The 16,283-nt window shown below is 34.8% G+C and overlaps 1 protein-coding gene across 1 annotated transcript; it reads left to right on the top strand.

Annotated features, from left to right (window-relative positions):
* Positions 1 to 623: 623 nt before the first annotated feature.
* On the top strand, positions 624 to 2,252 carry LOC104908312 (uncharacterized). The gene is made up of 2 exons (XM_010697404.1): positions 624 to 1,347; positions 1,780 to 2,252. Exons 1-2 carry the CDS (start codon positions 624 to 626, stop codon positions 2,250 to 2,252), a joined length of 1,197 nt encoding a protein of 398 aa, XP_010695706.1.
* The last annotated feature ends 14,031 nt before the right edge of the window (positions 2,253 to 16,283 follow it).

Here is a 16,283-nt window from a genome sequence, read left to right as displayed (position 1 = left end):
GTGTTGAGAAGATTAAAGAGCCTTTTGTAGTCTTATATTTTGCTTGAATTAGGAGCACATGAGTTGATAATACCTAGAACGAGTGCACACTGATTATCTACTTTTTGGTTTTTGATGAATTTACGACCATAGATGCTCAACAAACATGGTAGACTAGTGTGGAGATGAACAAGACTGGCCTGACAAGGGAAGATAATTTGAATGTTATAAGAAATTAGGCATTTTTCTTTTAGTTGGTTTTATCTTCTTCCTTACAAATTGCCTCACTTCCATGCAATACTAAATGTTTATGCTACTAAATTATAATATGTTGTAACAAACTTACATCCTTATCCTAAAAATTGTAGATAGTCATACTGTAGGTAGTGATTCTAGCATATCTGATTATCATAAAATGATAGATTAGAAAATTCAGATTTAATTTGTTACGAAGCTGCATTTTAACTGACTGAAATTGATTCTTTATTTGTAATCATGTTTGCTAGGTTTGATGATTTTACTTTGAAATTTGAGTTTGTTGGATTTCCATCTTATGAAATTTGAGTTACGCCAACAGTTGTAGTTATTTTATAGTTTCGTACATGACTAAATTATTCATCTACTTGGATCAAAGGTAGGACACTATGGAATCATATAGTCGTGACTGGATGCTATGCAAGAAAAATGACCTTAAGTATAGAACTGGAGTGAAGAAGTTCTTAGAGTTTGCTTTTACACAAGGAAAAGGAAACCAAGTTGTGTCATGTCCTTGTGTGAAATGCAACAATGAGAGGAGGAAAACCAGGCTGGAAATAGAATTAGATCTGCTAAAGTTTGGGATTGTTAAGAGTTACACACGTTGGGTACGACATGGTGAAAGTTTTGAATGCCAAGTTGATGCAAATGCTTTAGATGACTCGCATCAAAATATAGAGCATAATTATATGAGTGACATGTTGTATGAAGCATTTGAAATGGCGACACAAGAAGTAGATGCTGAGGTTGGAGAAGCTGTGGATGAAAAGGCTAAGGTTGATATTCGAGGAGATCCAAGTGAAGAAGCCAAAACATTTTATAAATTAATGGAAGACCTTGAGTTGTCGTTATATCCAGGCTGTAAAAACTTTTCAAAGTTGTCCTTTCTGCTTAAGTTATTTCACATAAAGTGCTTAGGGGGGATAACAGATAAAAGTCTTTCTATGATTCTTGATCTTTTCAAGGAAGCATTATCGGAGAATAACACTTTGCCAGAATCCTTCTACGAAGCTCAAAAGACGGTGAAGAAGTTGTCTCTTAACTCCATCAAGATTGATGCTTGTCCCAATAATTGCATGCTATTTTGGAAAGAGCATGCTAATGCGGATGAATGTATAAAGTGTCATGCATCAAGATGGAAAAAAAAGGAACAAGGGAATGGAAATCCCACTACATAACCTAATCCCAAAAAGCTTCCATGTCAGATAATGAGGTATTTCCCTTTAATACCCAGGCTTTAGAGAATGTTTATGTCATCTAAAACTGCCGCTAGTATGAGATGGCATTCAAATGAACGTCAGAGTGACGATGGGGTAATGACACATCCAGCCGATTCAAAAGCTTGGAAATCATTTGACGATAAATATCCATCTTTTGCCTCTGAAACACGAAATGTTCGCCTTGGTTTAGCAAGTGACGGCTTCAGTCCCTTCAGGAATGGACATATTCCCCATAGCACATGGCCAATGGTTCTAATACCATATAATTTGCCTCCATGGCTTTGCATGAAATAACATTCTCTGATTTTGTCGACGCTCATTCCAGGCCCTAAGGGACCTAAGAAGAATATTGATGTGTATCTCCAACCTCTAATTGAGGAACTTAAGTTGCTTTGGAATGTTGGTGTGGAGACGTATGATGCCTCAAAAAAAGAGAAGTTTAGGTTGTTCGCTTCTTTGTTATGGACTGTTAGTGACTATCCAACTTATGGTGATCTCTCTGGATGGAGTACGGGAGGAGAAAAAGGTTGTCCTACTTGCAACAATTACACATCTTCAGAATGGCTAAGAAATGGGGGCAAATACTGTTACATGTGTCATCGCCAATTTCTACCCATTGATCATGAATGGAGGTACGATGGGGCATCTTTTGGCGGCACACATGAGATTAGACCAAAGCCAAAGGAGTTAACGGGTGAGAAAGTGCTTGAACAATTAGTGTATGTTGAATGTGTTACATCTTTTGAGACTCCTACTAGGAAGAGAAATCGACGAAAAGATCAAAAGAACAAATGCTAAGCAATATGGAGAAAAAAGAGCATTTTCTATGAGTTGCCGTATTGGAGTAGTCTTCTAGTGCGTCATAATGTAGATGTGATGCACATTGAGAAGAATGTTTGTGAGACCTTACTTGCTACATTGCTTGACATAGAAGGGAAAAGTAAGGACAATCTGAATGCACGACATGATTTGAAGGAAATGAAAATTAGAAAGTCCCAGCATGCTAAAGAACGAGACGATGGTAGTTGGGAGATTCCCCCGGCTCCTTACACGTTATCCTTAGAGGAAAAAAAGAAGCTATCTACCTTCTTGACGAGTGTCAAGTTCTCTAATGGCTATGCTTCAAATATCTCCCGAAATTCATTGCTGAGAGAGCGCAAATTGGCATGTTTGAAAAGCCATGACTACCATGTCATTATGGAGCATCTTCTTCCTCTTGCTATACGTGATTGGCCGAAGTCACTGTCCACACCACTTATTAAATTGAGCTCATTTTTCAAGGAGTTGTGCTCTAAGACGTTGAATGTGAAAGACTTAGAAATAAGGGACAAGGAAATAGCCGTCATCCTATGCGAGCTAGAAAAGATTTTCCCACCGGCTTTCTTTGTGATTATGATTCACCTGTCGGTACACCTTGCAAAAGAAGCAACGATTGCAGGACCCGTTCAATATCGTTGGATGTACCCTATTGAGAGGTATGTAGCTTAATATAGTTTGGAAAAAAAACATCAAAATTTATTATCTTATTGACTTGCTTGCTTAGTTTAGTTGTTCCTCTTGTGTAGGTATTTATGTAAACTGAAGAGGTACGTTCGTAACAAAAGGCATCCTGAAGGGTCGATAGCAGAAGGCTATCTTCTAGAGGAGTGTCTGACATTTTGTTCAAGATACATGGAGGATATTGAAACACAATTCAATAAGGAAGATAAAGTCTATGACTGTGATGATCAAGGTGATGCTGACGATCGATTACCCATTTTTAAGACAAGTGGTCGAGCGGTCGGGAAAGTCACACCTCGATCATTAACAACACAAGAATGGGAGGATCTCCATTTTTATGTGCTCAATAATTGTGAAGAAGTGAAGTCATTCATTGAGTAAGTTTTAGTGTTCTGCAATCATACCATCTACATATATGTTGAGTTTGTAATTCACCATTATTGTCCTATTTTGCACTAGTGAGTATGAGCGTGAAGTTTCAAACACAGGAAAGATGACAATCGCTAGGAAGCGCAAGTTCATTCAATGGTTCAAACATCGAGTAAGATAAAATAATGAGAAATTTGCCTCCCTCATAGGTCATCTTATGTCTACCTATTTACGTATATAAGTTGGAATAATGTTTGGTGCAGGTGACAGCTCAAGAAAAGCATCCTGCTGTGACTGAACATGTACAGGCCTTAACGGATGGCCCAGACCGTGTTGTAGCGACTGTGAACTGCTACGTGGTAAATGGTTCTATGTTCCGTATAAAGGACAGTTAAATGGAAAGAGAGACACAAAACAGTGGGATTGTTGTGTTGGGGGAAAATGATCTTGAATATTAAGGTCCGCTGCGCGAAATCTTTGAAGTACAGTACACCAGGAGGAAATCGTGTCACTTTGTTCATGTGTGATTGGTAGGATGTTCATAGTCATGGGCGAGGAATAACTAAAGATTGCTTTGAATTCATCAGTGTCAATATTGGAAAGGTGTTGGGAAATGATCCCTACGTTTTAGCTTCACAAGTTGGGAAAGTGTACTATGTTCAGGATGTTGCGAAGCCAAATTGCAAGGTTGTAGTGAAGGCAAACCCAAGGAACTTCTACGACGTTCCTGATATACTTGTCCAAGATAGCATTGGGGAAACAACGAAAGTTTAATGTGTTTGGCTTTTTTTAAAAAAAAAAATTGATCCATTATAGGGATTTAATAATTCCATTTATATTGATAGAGTTGTTAAACCATTTGTATGTAGTTTAGTGGGTTTGGCTTTTTCTTTAAAACCAAATAGTGCTAGTAGATTGAGATAAATGAAATTACTGATGTTGCAATATTATCAACTTAAGCTCATTTCCAGCATTATATCCTGCTCCATAGTGTATCCCGACAATTATTTTCTTCTACTGCTGCAATATTATCAACTTAGCTGTTTTTTCCATTCTTTTTCGTGCTATTGAAATTTTTATGGTAGTTATTATAATTTGTCTGTTTGTTTCAGTAAGTAATGATAATGTTTTTTGTTTAGCGTGTTTTTCTTCGGTGTTGGGAGTTATTCATGAAAATGTCCAGACCAAGTGGAAAGACATCCAGGAAAAATGTTGAAGGTCCAACAAATGAGAACGAGAAGCTGAGACTTCAAAGGATTGAAGCTAACAACACAAAGCTGGAGAATCTAGGTGTGAAGCGCATTATGGCTAGCATGAGTAGTCTAGTGGATAGCACGAAGGAGAAGAAGGAGGTGAGCAGGATCAAGAGTAAAGCTACCTTAGATCAAGATAGTGACTATTCACCGGAGGATGATCTTTCGGATGATGGAAATGACGAGGAAGCCACTATTGCAAACAAGAAAAGGAAGGTATGTTGAGTTAGATTTACAAATTTCTTTTTACTGACTGAGATTGCATATGTGCTCTTAGTATTGCAAATGGCTTTTGATATGTTCTTATTATGTGTGACAAGGTGTGAAATTATTCCCCCTCCATGCACTGCGGGGGTGGGGGGACTGTGCAAGTGTGTGGGCAGTGGTAGTGGCATGGCAAGGCAGTGGTTGTTACAGGGAAGGGAGGACAGGGTAGTGAGGGTAGTGAGGGGGTGGGTGTATTAATCAAGATCGAAGTGAAGATATTCCTAAGATGAAGAATCAAGCTTGGAATGAAGATTAAAAACATTAGGGTGTATTATATTCTTTATGTTAAGGTTGAGTAAAAGTATAAGATGTTTGGTGTTGAATTCCAAAGGAACTAAGTTATGTTCCCATGACAGGAATAGATACTGGCATAGCTTAGGAAATTCAGTTGGGAACTGACGTAGAAACAAAAATTATTAACACCTTAACATAATAAATGTTAAGCGTCTGTGTATTGTTGAGCGTTTAATAAGAATTTAGGAATCCTAGTTTAATTAGGGCTAGATCCACTATTTTAGAGAATTAGTTAGTAAAAGATTTTAATTAGTTTATTTTATTCCGAAAATAAATAAAAAGATATTATTTTATTTTTTTAAAATCTTATCTTTCCTATTTTAAATAACATGGTTTTATTTTTTGAATAAAATCTGATTTTCATTTCGGACATATTTAAAAAAAAGTGGAAAATATAATTTTTTCTAAATTAGATTATTTTTTAATTGTTTAATTGTTCCCCAAGTAACCACTTATCACGTAATTTGCATTGTTACACGTTCTAAGTGAGTTAGTAGGTTAGCTTCTTAGTTTCCAAGTAAAGTTAATTAGTGAAAATCATGGGGTTAGTGGGTTAATTAGTGGAAAATTAATTCATGGCTGCTTACTCTATACATAGGCGTCTAATCCCAGGATTAATTTATGTCTGACTTTTTGTAGCACACCAATGTGTGTCTGACATAGCTTAAAATCCTAAGTCATCTAAGTGTTAGTTATGTGTTCCCAAGAGAATTCATACTTACGATTTTTTGTTTTTACTCTTCCATTGTTATCAGAAATTGTACTTTTTTGTTTAATGGGTTTGAGTGAACTCATGTAAGTGTGAGAAAGCTTTGAGTGAAGCAAGAGAAAGGGAAAGAGAAAGTAACTTCGAGTGAAGTTTGAGAGGAACAACAGTTAGAGGGAACTGCTGTTGGGAACTTGAGTTTAGGAACTCAGGTTATGACTCTAGAGAATTAATAGGTTTGTAATAGAGTTGTTGGCCTATTATAGTGGAAAGTTTGAGTTAAAATCCCTTATGGTCGAGGTTGTTTCTTCCTAACTAGGACCTGGGAAGTTTTTCCCCAGCTAGCTTTTAATTTCCAAAAAGTTATGCTTATTCTTTGACTATAATTCACCCCCCTCTGTTATAGTGCTCATATTATACAACAATTGGTATCAGAGCGGGAACTCTATAATATAGAAAACCGCAAAACAAATTTGGGATCTTCTTGAAGTCACTCATGAAGGTACGAGTGAAGTTAAGAGATCAAAGATAATTGATCTTTTAATGAATCGATATGAACCTTTGCAAATGAAATCTAAGGAATCCATTCAAGAGATGTTTACACGTTTTACTAATATCAATAATCAACTAACCTCTCTTGGAAAAGAAATCACATCTGACACTAGTAGAATAATTGCTTATTGCTGCGGTTTTACACATACGCAACAATATATCACATAAAAATAAAAAGAAATTTATAAAATAACCATATTGCTGCGATTTAGACCGAAAACCGCATCAATATGATTTAAACGGAAATTTTTTGAAATTTTTTGACTATTTGACCAAACATATTGCTGCGGTTTCTGAAAAGAACCGCAATAATATATTAAAATAATATTATTTGAACCTATTGTTGCGGTTCTTACAAGAAACCGCAACAATAGGCTTTTAAAATTAAGTATAAAAAGATTCCTCTAGGGTTTCCTTGTTAAGTTAGGATTTCACCCCCCTCATCTTCTATCTCTCCTCTTACCAGTATCAACTATCACGCCTCTCCTTTCCTCCCTTCATCTTCTCTCTCCTCTCGCTTCCTCTTTCTTCCTCTCACTTCCTCTCTCTTCCTCTCTCTTTTCCTTCTCGTTTCGCCCACAATTTCTCCAGAAAAACCACCTTTCGCGAGAAGCAACGTGTAAAACCGCGAGAAGCAGCGAGAAGCAACGACGGTCGACGATGTTACGATTTCTCCATCGTTCGTCTCGACTCTCGAGTCATTTTCCGTCGTCGTTAGTCCGCACCAGATCGTTCGCTTCTCTCCGTCAACGTCGTTCGTCTCCACCACCGACGTTTGTCTCCACCACCAACGTTCATCGTTCAAGTCATTCGTGGTCGTTCGAATGAGAAATCTATTTCTCTGTACTTCTCTGTTTCTCTGTCATTCCATCAACGTCGTTCCCTTTTTTTTGTTTAATTTTTTTTGTTAATTGTCTATATTTCTGTTCGAACTCGAACGAGAAATCTGTGCCTATTTTTTTTCTTTTTCGTTTTTTTTTTTTAATTTCTGTTTTTATTTTTTTATATATTTTGTAATTAGGGTTTGTAAAATATCATTTTTATTGAATATATGTCTATTTGGGTTAATTACCTTTGTGTTGTTATTGTACTGCAATAGTCTCTTCGGATTTAAAAATGTATATATTGTAAGTGTATTACAACTATCACAAATTTACGTCTAGAGTAATTAAAATAAAATATTTTTTACCTGCCCTACTTGCGAGTTTGCCCAGAAACCGCAGCAATATATTCAAATATTGCTGCTATTTGAAACCGCAGGAATATATTAATTATCTATTGCTGCCTCCTTAATTGCTACGTGGCCAAAACCGCCGCAATAGGGCACTTAATGACCGCAGCAATAAGCATTTATTATACTAGTGTGAGGAATAGGTACGAAAGATCCTAAGGAGTCTTCCTAAGGATCGTTGGACGGCTAAGGTTACGGCCTTACAAGAAACTAAGGACTTTACGAAGCTCAATCTGGAACAACTTGTTGGTTCACTTATGACTCACGAGCTACACTTGGACACTTAGAATGGTGTCATGTCTAAACAGAAGTTGATTTTTCCCTGAAAGCAGATGAAAGTGATGACTCGAAAACTGACGAAGAAAAATCCACTCTTATGGACCGAAAATTCAAGAGAATTTTTGGGAAAATGAAGAATGGAGATTATAAAGGTAAAAATAAGAAATACACTAACAAACCTGTTTGTCATAAGTGTGGCAGTTCCGATAATTTCATCAAGGATCATCCTCAATGGGAACAAGACAAAGGTAAAGGAAGGGTACGAAGCAAAGATAGCAACAAGGAATACAAGAGTTCATATACCAGATCTGACATGAAGAAAACTATGGTTGTTGCATGGGGAGACACTGACTTCGAGGAAGAAGATGATCCTCAATCCTCTAAAGAAACAGCAAACTTTTGTCTCATGGATATTTTCGAATCTAACGAAGAGATTGAATATCTCGAGGCAAGTTTAGACACTATTAAATCTTGTCTTCATTCTTTAAGTAAAGAGCAATTATTTCATTTTATTGTTGATGCTTTAAATGATTGTAAAGAGGAGTCTACCAAATTGAAGCAAAATGAACATGCTTTAGTAATTGCAAAGGAACATATTTCTTGGCTTAAAAGTATTCAAACTGATATTGAAAAAAGATTTTTTGAATTGTTTGACGAAAATCTAATATTAAATGAGAATTTCGAGAAAGCAAAAAATGAGAATATTTTTTAAGCCTTAAGCTATCTCAATTAAAAGAATTTGTTCCAGAAGTGAGTTTCTTTGACATTAAGTCAGTTCTCTGACAAAGTTTTAGATTTGAAATAAAAGAATTAAAAAACCAAATCTCGTTTTTGGAAATTGAAAACAAAGAACTTGAAGGGGTGAACTTAAGTAGGAACAAAAAAAAATTTCTTTCCATTCCCAATTGGATTAAAAATCCACAAACAAAACGTACTGAAGGTCTTAGCTTTAATCGCAAAAAGAAATATGAAAAACTAAAAAAGAGAGTTGATTTGTCAAGTTATAAAGTTTGTATGTTTTGTGGGAACACTGGTCATTATAAGAATTCATGTCCTATAAGACTTGGTCTTTTTAACAAGAATTTGGAAGCAATTAAATTAACTTGGAAAAAAAAAACCTATTGTTCCTAAAGGAAAGGAACCCAAGAAAGATTGGGTTCCTCACTCTAACAATTAATTTTCTTGCATGCTAAAGTGAGGGGGAACAACACATGGTACCTTGACAATGGTTGTTCTAAGCATATGACTGGAGACAAATCAAGATTTTTCTCACTCTGTGCCTATGATGGTGGAAGTGTGACTTTTGGTGGTAACATGAAAGGTAACATAGTTGTCATGGGTAAAGTTGGTAAGTTACTGTCACATTCCATAGATAATGTTTTTCTAGTTGATGGATTAAAGCATAATTTGTTAAGCATTTCCCCAGTTTTGTGATAAGGGAAATTATGTGAAATTTAATAGTGAAAAATGTTTGATCATAAAAAAAGCACAAAAGATGTTGTTTTGGTGAACAAGGAAAGAAAACACATATGTTGTGGATCTTAACTTTGTTCCCAAAAATAATTTGACATGTCGTAGTGTTATTGATGATGATCCTCTCTTGTGACATATGCATCTTGGACATGCTAGTTTTTCTTTTCTTAACAAACTTCGATCAAAAGACCTAGTCTTGGGTCTACCTACAATTAAGTTTCAAATGGATTGTGTTTGTGATGGTTGTGCTAAAGGCAAGCATGTTAGATCTTCTTTTAAATCAAAGAATGTGGTAAGTACCACAAGACCATTAGAATTGATTCATATGGACTTGTGTGGACAATTGAGGATTTAAAGTAGAAGTGGTAAGAAGTATGTGCTAGTCATTATTGATGATTACTCTAGATTTACTTGGATTATTTTTCTTTCTAGCAAGGATGAGACTTATGGTGAGTTCCTTGTCTTTGCAAAGAGAGTTCAAAATTTGAGTGGTAAAAAACTTTTGCACCTTAGATCCAATCATGGCAAGAAATTTGAAAACTATAAATTTGATGACTTAAGTAGGAAACATGGTTTGGACCATAATTTTTCCGCTCCTAGAACACCTCAACAAAATGGGGTTGTTGAAAGGAAAAATAGAACATTAGAAAAAATGGCTAGAAGAATGTTTATAGCTAGTGGTCTTCCTATGAGCTTTTGGGCCGAAGCCGTGAACACTACTTGTTATATTATAAATCGTGCCATGTTGAGACCTTTGTTAAATAAAACTCCTTATGAGCTATATTTTGGTAAAAAGCCCAATATTACATATTTCAGAACATTTGGATGTAAATGTTTTGTTCATAATAATGGAAAACAAAATCTTGGAAAATTTGATGCTAGAAGTGATGAAGCTGTATTTCTAGGATCTCTTCAAGTAGCAAAGCTTATAGAGTTTATAATAAAAAGACTATGTGTGTAGAAAAATGTATGCATATTATTTTTGATGAAACAGAGAAACTCAATACAAGCACACAGGTTGATGATGACTTCGAGATAGGTTTGGTAAAAGACCAAATTCTCATTGATGAGACTTTGGAAGAAGAAGAAGTCATGGGAACAAAGCCTAAGGAACAACATCATGTTCCTCTTCCCAATGAAGAAGAAGAACTAGGTGAGGATACACAAGTGAATGATTCCATTATTGTTGAACTTGGTTCCCAAGGACAAGAAAGTGAAGATAATCAAAGAAATCAAGTTCACGTCCATGAATTCCCACCAAAGCCTTGGAAAAACCATCGTTCCCATCCTATGGAACTAATCATCAGTGACATTAACAAGGGAACTCAAACGAGATCTTAAATTAAAAACTTTTGTGCTTTTCATGCTTTTCTTTCTATGTTAGAACACAAGAACCATGAAGAAGCTCTCACTGATGTTGATTGGAGTGTGGCTATGCAAGATGAACTACATCAATTTGAAAGGAACAAGGTTTGTCATCTTGAGCCTAAACCTAAACACAACAAGGTAATTGGATTGAAATGGGTGTTTAGAAACAAATTAGATGAGTTCGGAACCATATTAAGGAACAAGGCTTGTTTGGTTGTTAAAGGATACAATCAACATGAAGGTATTGATTATGAAGAAACTTTTGCTCATGTTGCCAGGTTGGAAGCTGTAAGAATATTTATTGCAATTGCTGATTTCATGGGTTTTAAATTGTATCAAATGAAAGTGGAATGTGTGTTTTTATATGGTTATCTTAAAGAAGAGGTTTATGTCGAACAACCTTCTGATTTTGAAAATAAAGATTTTCCTAATCATGTGTTTAAGCTTGATAAAGCTCTTTATGGGTTAAAGCAAGCTCCTAGAGCATGGTATGAAAGACTTTCAAGGTTCCTTCTTGAAAATGAGTTTAAAAGAGGAAACTTGATAGAACCTTGATTTTAAAATCTAATGGTAAACATTTATTAGTAGTTCAAATATATGTTGATGATATTATATTTGGTGCCACTAATGAATCTTTATGCAAGGATTTTGCTAATCTCATGAATAAAGAATTCGAAATGGGTATGATGGGTGAGCTCAACTACTCTTAGGGCTACAAATCAAACAAATAGAAGAAGAAATCTACATCCATCAACAAAAGTATATTAAGGAACTGCTGAAAAAGTATGGTTTGGGGGCTTCTAAAGTAAACTATACCCTATGGGAATTTCAACAAGATTGGATGAAGATGCTATGGGAACAAGTATGGATCAAACCAAGTATTGAGGTATGATTGGCTCTTTATTATATCTAACTGCAAGTCGTCCAGATATTGCTTTTATTGTAAGTCTATGTGCAAGGTTTCAAGCTAATCCAAAGGAATCTTATCTTACAACAATGAAGAGAATCTTAAGATTCCTCAAAGGAACAAATGATTTGAGCTTGTTCTACTCAAGAAATGATACCTTCAAACTGAAAGGCTATGCAAATGCTGAATATGTTGGAGATTGGGTCAATAGTTGAATACATCAGGTATGGTTCCGTTCCTTAGTCATAGTTTGGTTTATTGGAGTACCAAGAAGCAAAACACAGTTGCTTTATCTACAGCTGAGGTTCAATATGTTGCAGCAGCATGTTGTTCCCAAATGTTTTGGATAAAACAACAACTTCGTCACTATAAGATTAACTTATTGTGCTCCTATCTATTGCTATAATACTAGTGCGGTTAGTATTTTTACAAGATCCAGTGCACTATACTAGAGTTAAACATATTCATGTTAGGCATCACTTTCTCAAATATAACGTTAAAAAAGGTCTTATTAAAATGAAATTTTGTGGAACTGAAAGTCAGATTGCTTATAGCCCTTAAGTAGAGATAGATTTAAGAAACTGAGACTGGAAATTGCCTTGATTAAATTGAAATAGCTGCTATAATCTTTCTCCCTGTTGGTTTGACTCTTTGCATTAATTAATTCTTTGTGAATAAACTTAAGTGATTTCATTTATTTAAATTCATCACAATTCTTATATGTTTCTTACATATGTATGAGTGAAAATTTCTGAAAACTACTCACTAATGTCCAATAATATTCCCCTTATTGTTCACTAGACAATTCTATGCCATTAGAAAAGATAAAGGGTTAAAAGATTAATTGCGTTCCTAAGTAGCACCATTTGTTGTTCTCAAGTATTGTACCCAATCACTATTCACACCGTATATATCTGGACTTTCTTTTCTATCTTTATTCAGAAAGCAAAAATATTTTGTTCAAATTTTTCCTAAAAATCTTATTTATTTCCATTAATCTCTCCTAATATCTCTCAAATTAGTTAGGGAAATAATATCTTTTTTTCTTATCTTTTTTCTCTCTCTCCTCCTACAAACGTGTACAATACACGTTTACTAGTTTTTTCTCTTCAACTTCATTGTTCCTCTTCAATTAAACTCCAAATCACCACTTTTCCAAAACACACCCTTTCATTCCCCTTAAAAACTGCCCAACTTACCAAAATGGTAAAAACAATAAATCTTCACATCCACACCCAACAAAAATCCAAAAAATCCTCTTCTTCTTCAACCTCCATAGAACCTCCAACTCCCATGGGTATTTCTCCAACTCCTCAAAAAAGAATCTTAAGGAAACTAAAGCAAAGTGAGGAATTGTCTGAGATGGAGATCGAAGATGAACATGCATCAATTGAGGGGGAATATGATGTTCCCGTGAGAGGAACAACTAAGAAACCGAAGGTTTCTTCAAGCTCCTCGAAGAAATACGATAAAGACTGGTATGTTCTTGGTTTATGTATTGATTTTAGTTGGTGTAGGCATGTTAATTTCAAACAATTGCTTGATATTGTGAAATTTCAAGGTTGGACAAATCTTTTTGAAAAGTTCTATGGGCAATCCCTAATTCCCAAAGCGATGGATGAATTTTGTGTTAGTTTTAAGGTGGATGATGTTGGAAACTATACGGCTAAGGTTAGAAGAACTAACATTGAGTTTAATGCTGAATTTTTGGGGGTGTTTGGAGTTCCTGTGAAAGGAATGGATGTTTATTTTAAGAAACAAAGGGGGTTCTATCCGTTTTCTGATATTTCGTTTGATGAATTGATTGAAAAATATGGTGGAAAACGTGGTGCGACTTTCCTAGACCTCAACCTCCTATCTCCCTTTCAAAAAATTCTATTCCATATCCTCAAGAAAGTTGTTTTACCGTGTTTACCTAAACGTGCTCAAGCTAGCATGTTAGACCTCATCGACATACATTGCCTTGCCTCTAAAAAGCCCATTAACTTTCCTTCCTTGATGATTCATCAACATTTGAGTCATTGCATCGAAAATGGTTTTGTGGTTGGTTATGGTGCTTTAGTTACGGAAATCTTAATTAAACTTAAGGTTGATCTTAAAGGTTTATCCTTCATCGGTATTTCAATGCGAAATATGCTAAATCCAAAGGCTTTGAATAACTTGAAAGTAAGTGTGGTGGATGGAATTGTGACTCGAGGCCGAGTCAATGTAGTTGATGATGAGGATAAGGATGAAGAATCCGTTGTTCCCATCTCTAGGGAACACAGTGATGATGATAGTGAAGAGGGTGAAACCGCAAAGAAGAGAAGAAGAAAGAAAATGAAAAAATTGAAAAAGAAAAAATAGAAAAAGAAAAGGAAAAGGGAAAAGAAAAAGAAAAAGGGAAGATGGTGATTTCATCAGAAGAAATGGAGAAAAAGAAACAACCGGCTCCTAAAGCTCCTCGCACAAGTAAAAGGGTTCGAAACATGAAGGTATTGAGTTCACCTATCTTTGTGTTTGAGATCCCCTCCTCTCCAAATCCTTAAAGACTACTCTTTCTTATTTTTGTGTGTTTTAGTTAATTTTAGGGAACATTACTCTTTTATTATGTCATTTCTTCTCTTTCTTTTCTTTCGGTGCTATTAAGGAACTATGTTAATTTGACAATCTTAAGTGTAAACCTTATGTGCATGTGTGCGTCTTTTCAATGGCTAATATTCTTGGATTGCGATTTTGAGAGTTGAATGCATTATACTTATACTAACCAAATGCTCCTAACAACTTTGGTGGTGTTGTGAGTTTGTATAGATGAAATTCTTCTTTTCGAAATCACGGGATATTGTTTTTGAAGATGCTAAATGGGGGTAAAGAAAGGCAGTAAGAGTAAATTATAAATTGTTTTGCTTTGTTTCATATTTTCACTTTTTCGAAGAAAATGGCAGTGAAACTTTTGCCTAAGTTTAAAATATAAAATAAAAAGTCGACTATAAAATTTAGTTTAACTTGGTTAAGTTAGTTTTATGCGACTAATTTCAATTATATATAGTATATATTTTGTGAAGTATGCCTTTTGTTGCCATCTTCAAAAAGGGGGAAATTGTTGACCCTAAGTTTTGAAGATGACTTAACCACAAAAGACATAATTCTTATATTATTTCATGTGTGATGTTGCTAGGTTACTCATCGAAGAACAAAGAGAATACTTGATCGAAGATTAAAGAAAGGAGAATTAATCAAGATCGAAGTGAAGATGTTCCTAAGATGAAGAATCAATCTTGGAATGAAGATTAGAATACATTAGGGTGTATTATATTCTTCATGTTAAGGTTGAGTAAAGGTATAAGATGTTTGGTGTTGAATTATCAAAGAAACTAAGTTTTGTTCCCATGACAGGAACAAATACTGGCATAACTTAGGAACTTCAGTTAGGAACTAACGTAGAAACTAAAATTAGGAACACCTGAACATAATAATTGTTAAGTGTTTAATAAGAATTTAAGAGTCCTAGTTTAATTAAGCCTAGATCCACTATTTTAGGAAATTAGTTAGGGAAAGATTTTAATTAGTTTATTTTATTTCGAAAATAAATAAAAAGATATTATTTCATTTTAAAAATCTTATCTTTCCTTTTTTTTTTTGAATAAAATCTGATTTTCTTTTCGGGCATATTTAAAATAAGTGAAAAATATATTTTTTCTAAATTAGATTATTTTTTAATTGTTTAATTATTCCCAAGTAACCACTTATTACGTAATTTACATTGTTACACGTTCTAAGTGAAGTTATTAGTGGGTTAGTGGATTAGCTTCTTAGTTCCCAAGTAAAGTTATTTAGTGGAAATCATGGGGTTAGTGGATTAATTAGTGAAAAATTACTTCATGACTACTTACTCTATAAATAGGTGTATAATCCCAAGATTAATTTGTGTCTGAATTTTAGTAGTCACACCAATGTGTGTCTGGCATAGCTTAAAATCCTAAGTTGTCTAATTGTCAGTGCCGTGTTCCCAAGAGAATTCATACTTACGATCTTTTGTTTTTATTCTTCCATTGTTATCAGAAATTGTATTTTTTTGTGTTAATGGTTTGAGTGAACTCATGTAAGTGTGAGAAATTTTTGAGTGAAGCAAGAGAAAGGGAAAGAGAAAGTAACTTCCAAGTAAAGTTTGAGAGGAACAACAGTTAGAGGGAACTGTTGTTGGGAACTTGAGTTTAGGAACTCAGGTTGTGGCTCTAGAGAATTAATAAGTTTGTAACAGAGTTGTTGGCTTATTATAATGCAAAGTTTGAATTAAAATCCCTTGTGGTCGAGGTTGTTTCTTCCTAATTGGGTCTAGGAAGTTTTTCCTCTCTAAAATCTCTTGTGTTTCCATTTTGTGTTCCCTGGCTAGCTAGCTTTTTTTTTTTTTTTTTTTTTGGCAATTCAAAATTGTTATTGATAACCAAAAAAATGGATTACAAGAATTAACCAAACCTAGGCACACCAGCCAATAGGCTACATCAAGAGATACACTCCTAACAAGCTAATACATTAGCAACATTCTCTCTTCCTAGAGCAATTACAAGCTGTTTTAAACAAAATTTCTCTTACTAGGACAGAAGGAGGAACAAGATTGTTATTGAAAATCTTGTTATTCCTTTGAAGCCAA

Source organism: Beta vulgaris, chromosome 5, assembly GCF_026745355.1.
Source record: "Beta vulgaris subsp. vulgaris cultivar EL10 chromosome 5, EL10.2, whole genome shotgun sequence".
NCBI lineage: Eukaryota > Viridiplantae > Streptophyta > Magnoliopsida > Caryophyllales > Amaranthaceae > Beta > Beta vulgaris.
Note: the sequence above shows the minus strand (reverse complement) of the source record. Positions and strands in the feature narration are given on the sequence as shown.

Coding starts and splice junctions, on each gene's coding strand:
- LOC104908312 (XM_010697404.1), top strand. CDS start 624: ATGGAATCATATAGTCGTGACTGGATGCTATGCAAGAAAAATGACCTT. Junction 1,348..1,779: donor GCATGCTAATGCGGATGAAT/GTATAAAGTGTC, acceptor CGCTCATTCCAG/GCCCTAAGGGACCTAAGAAG.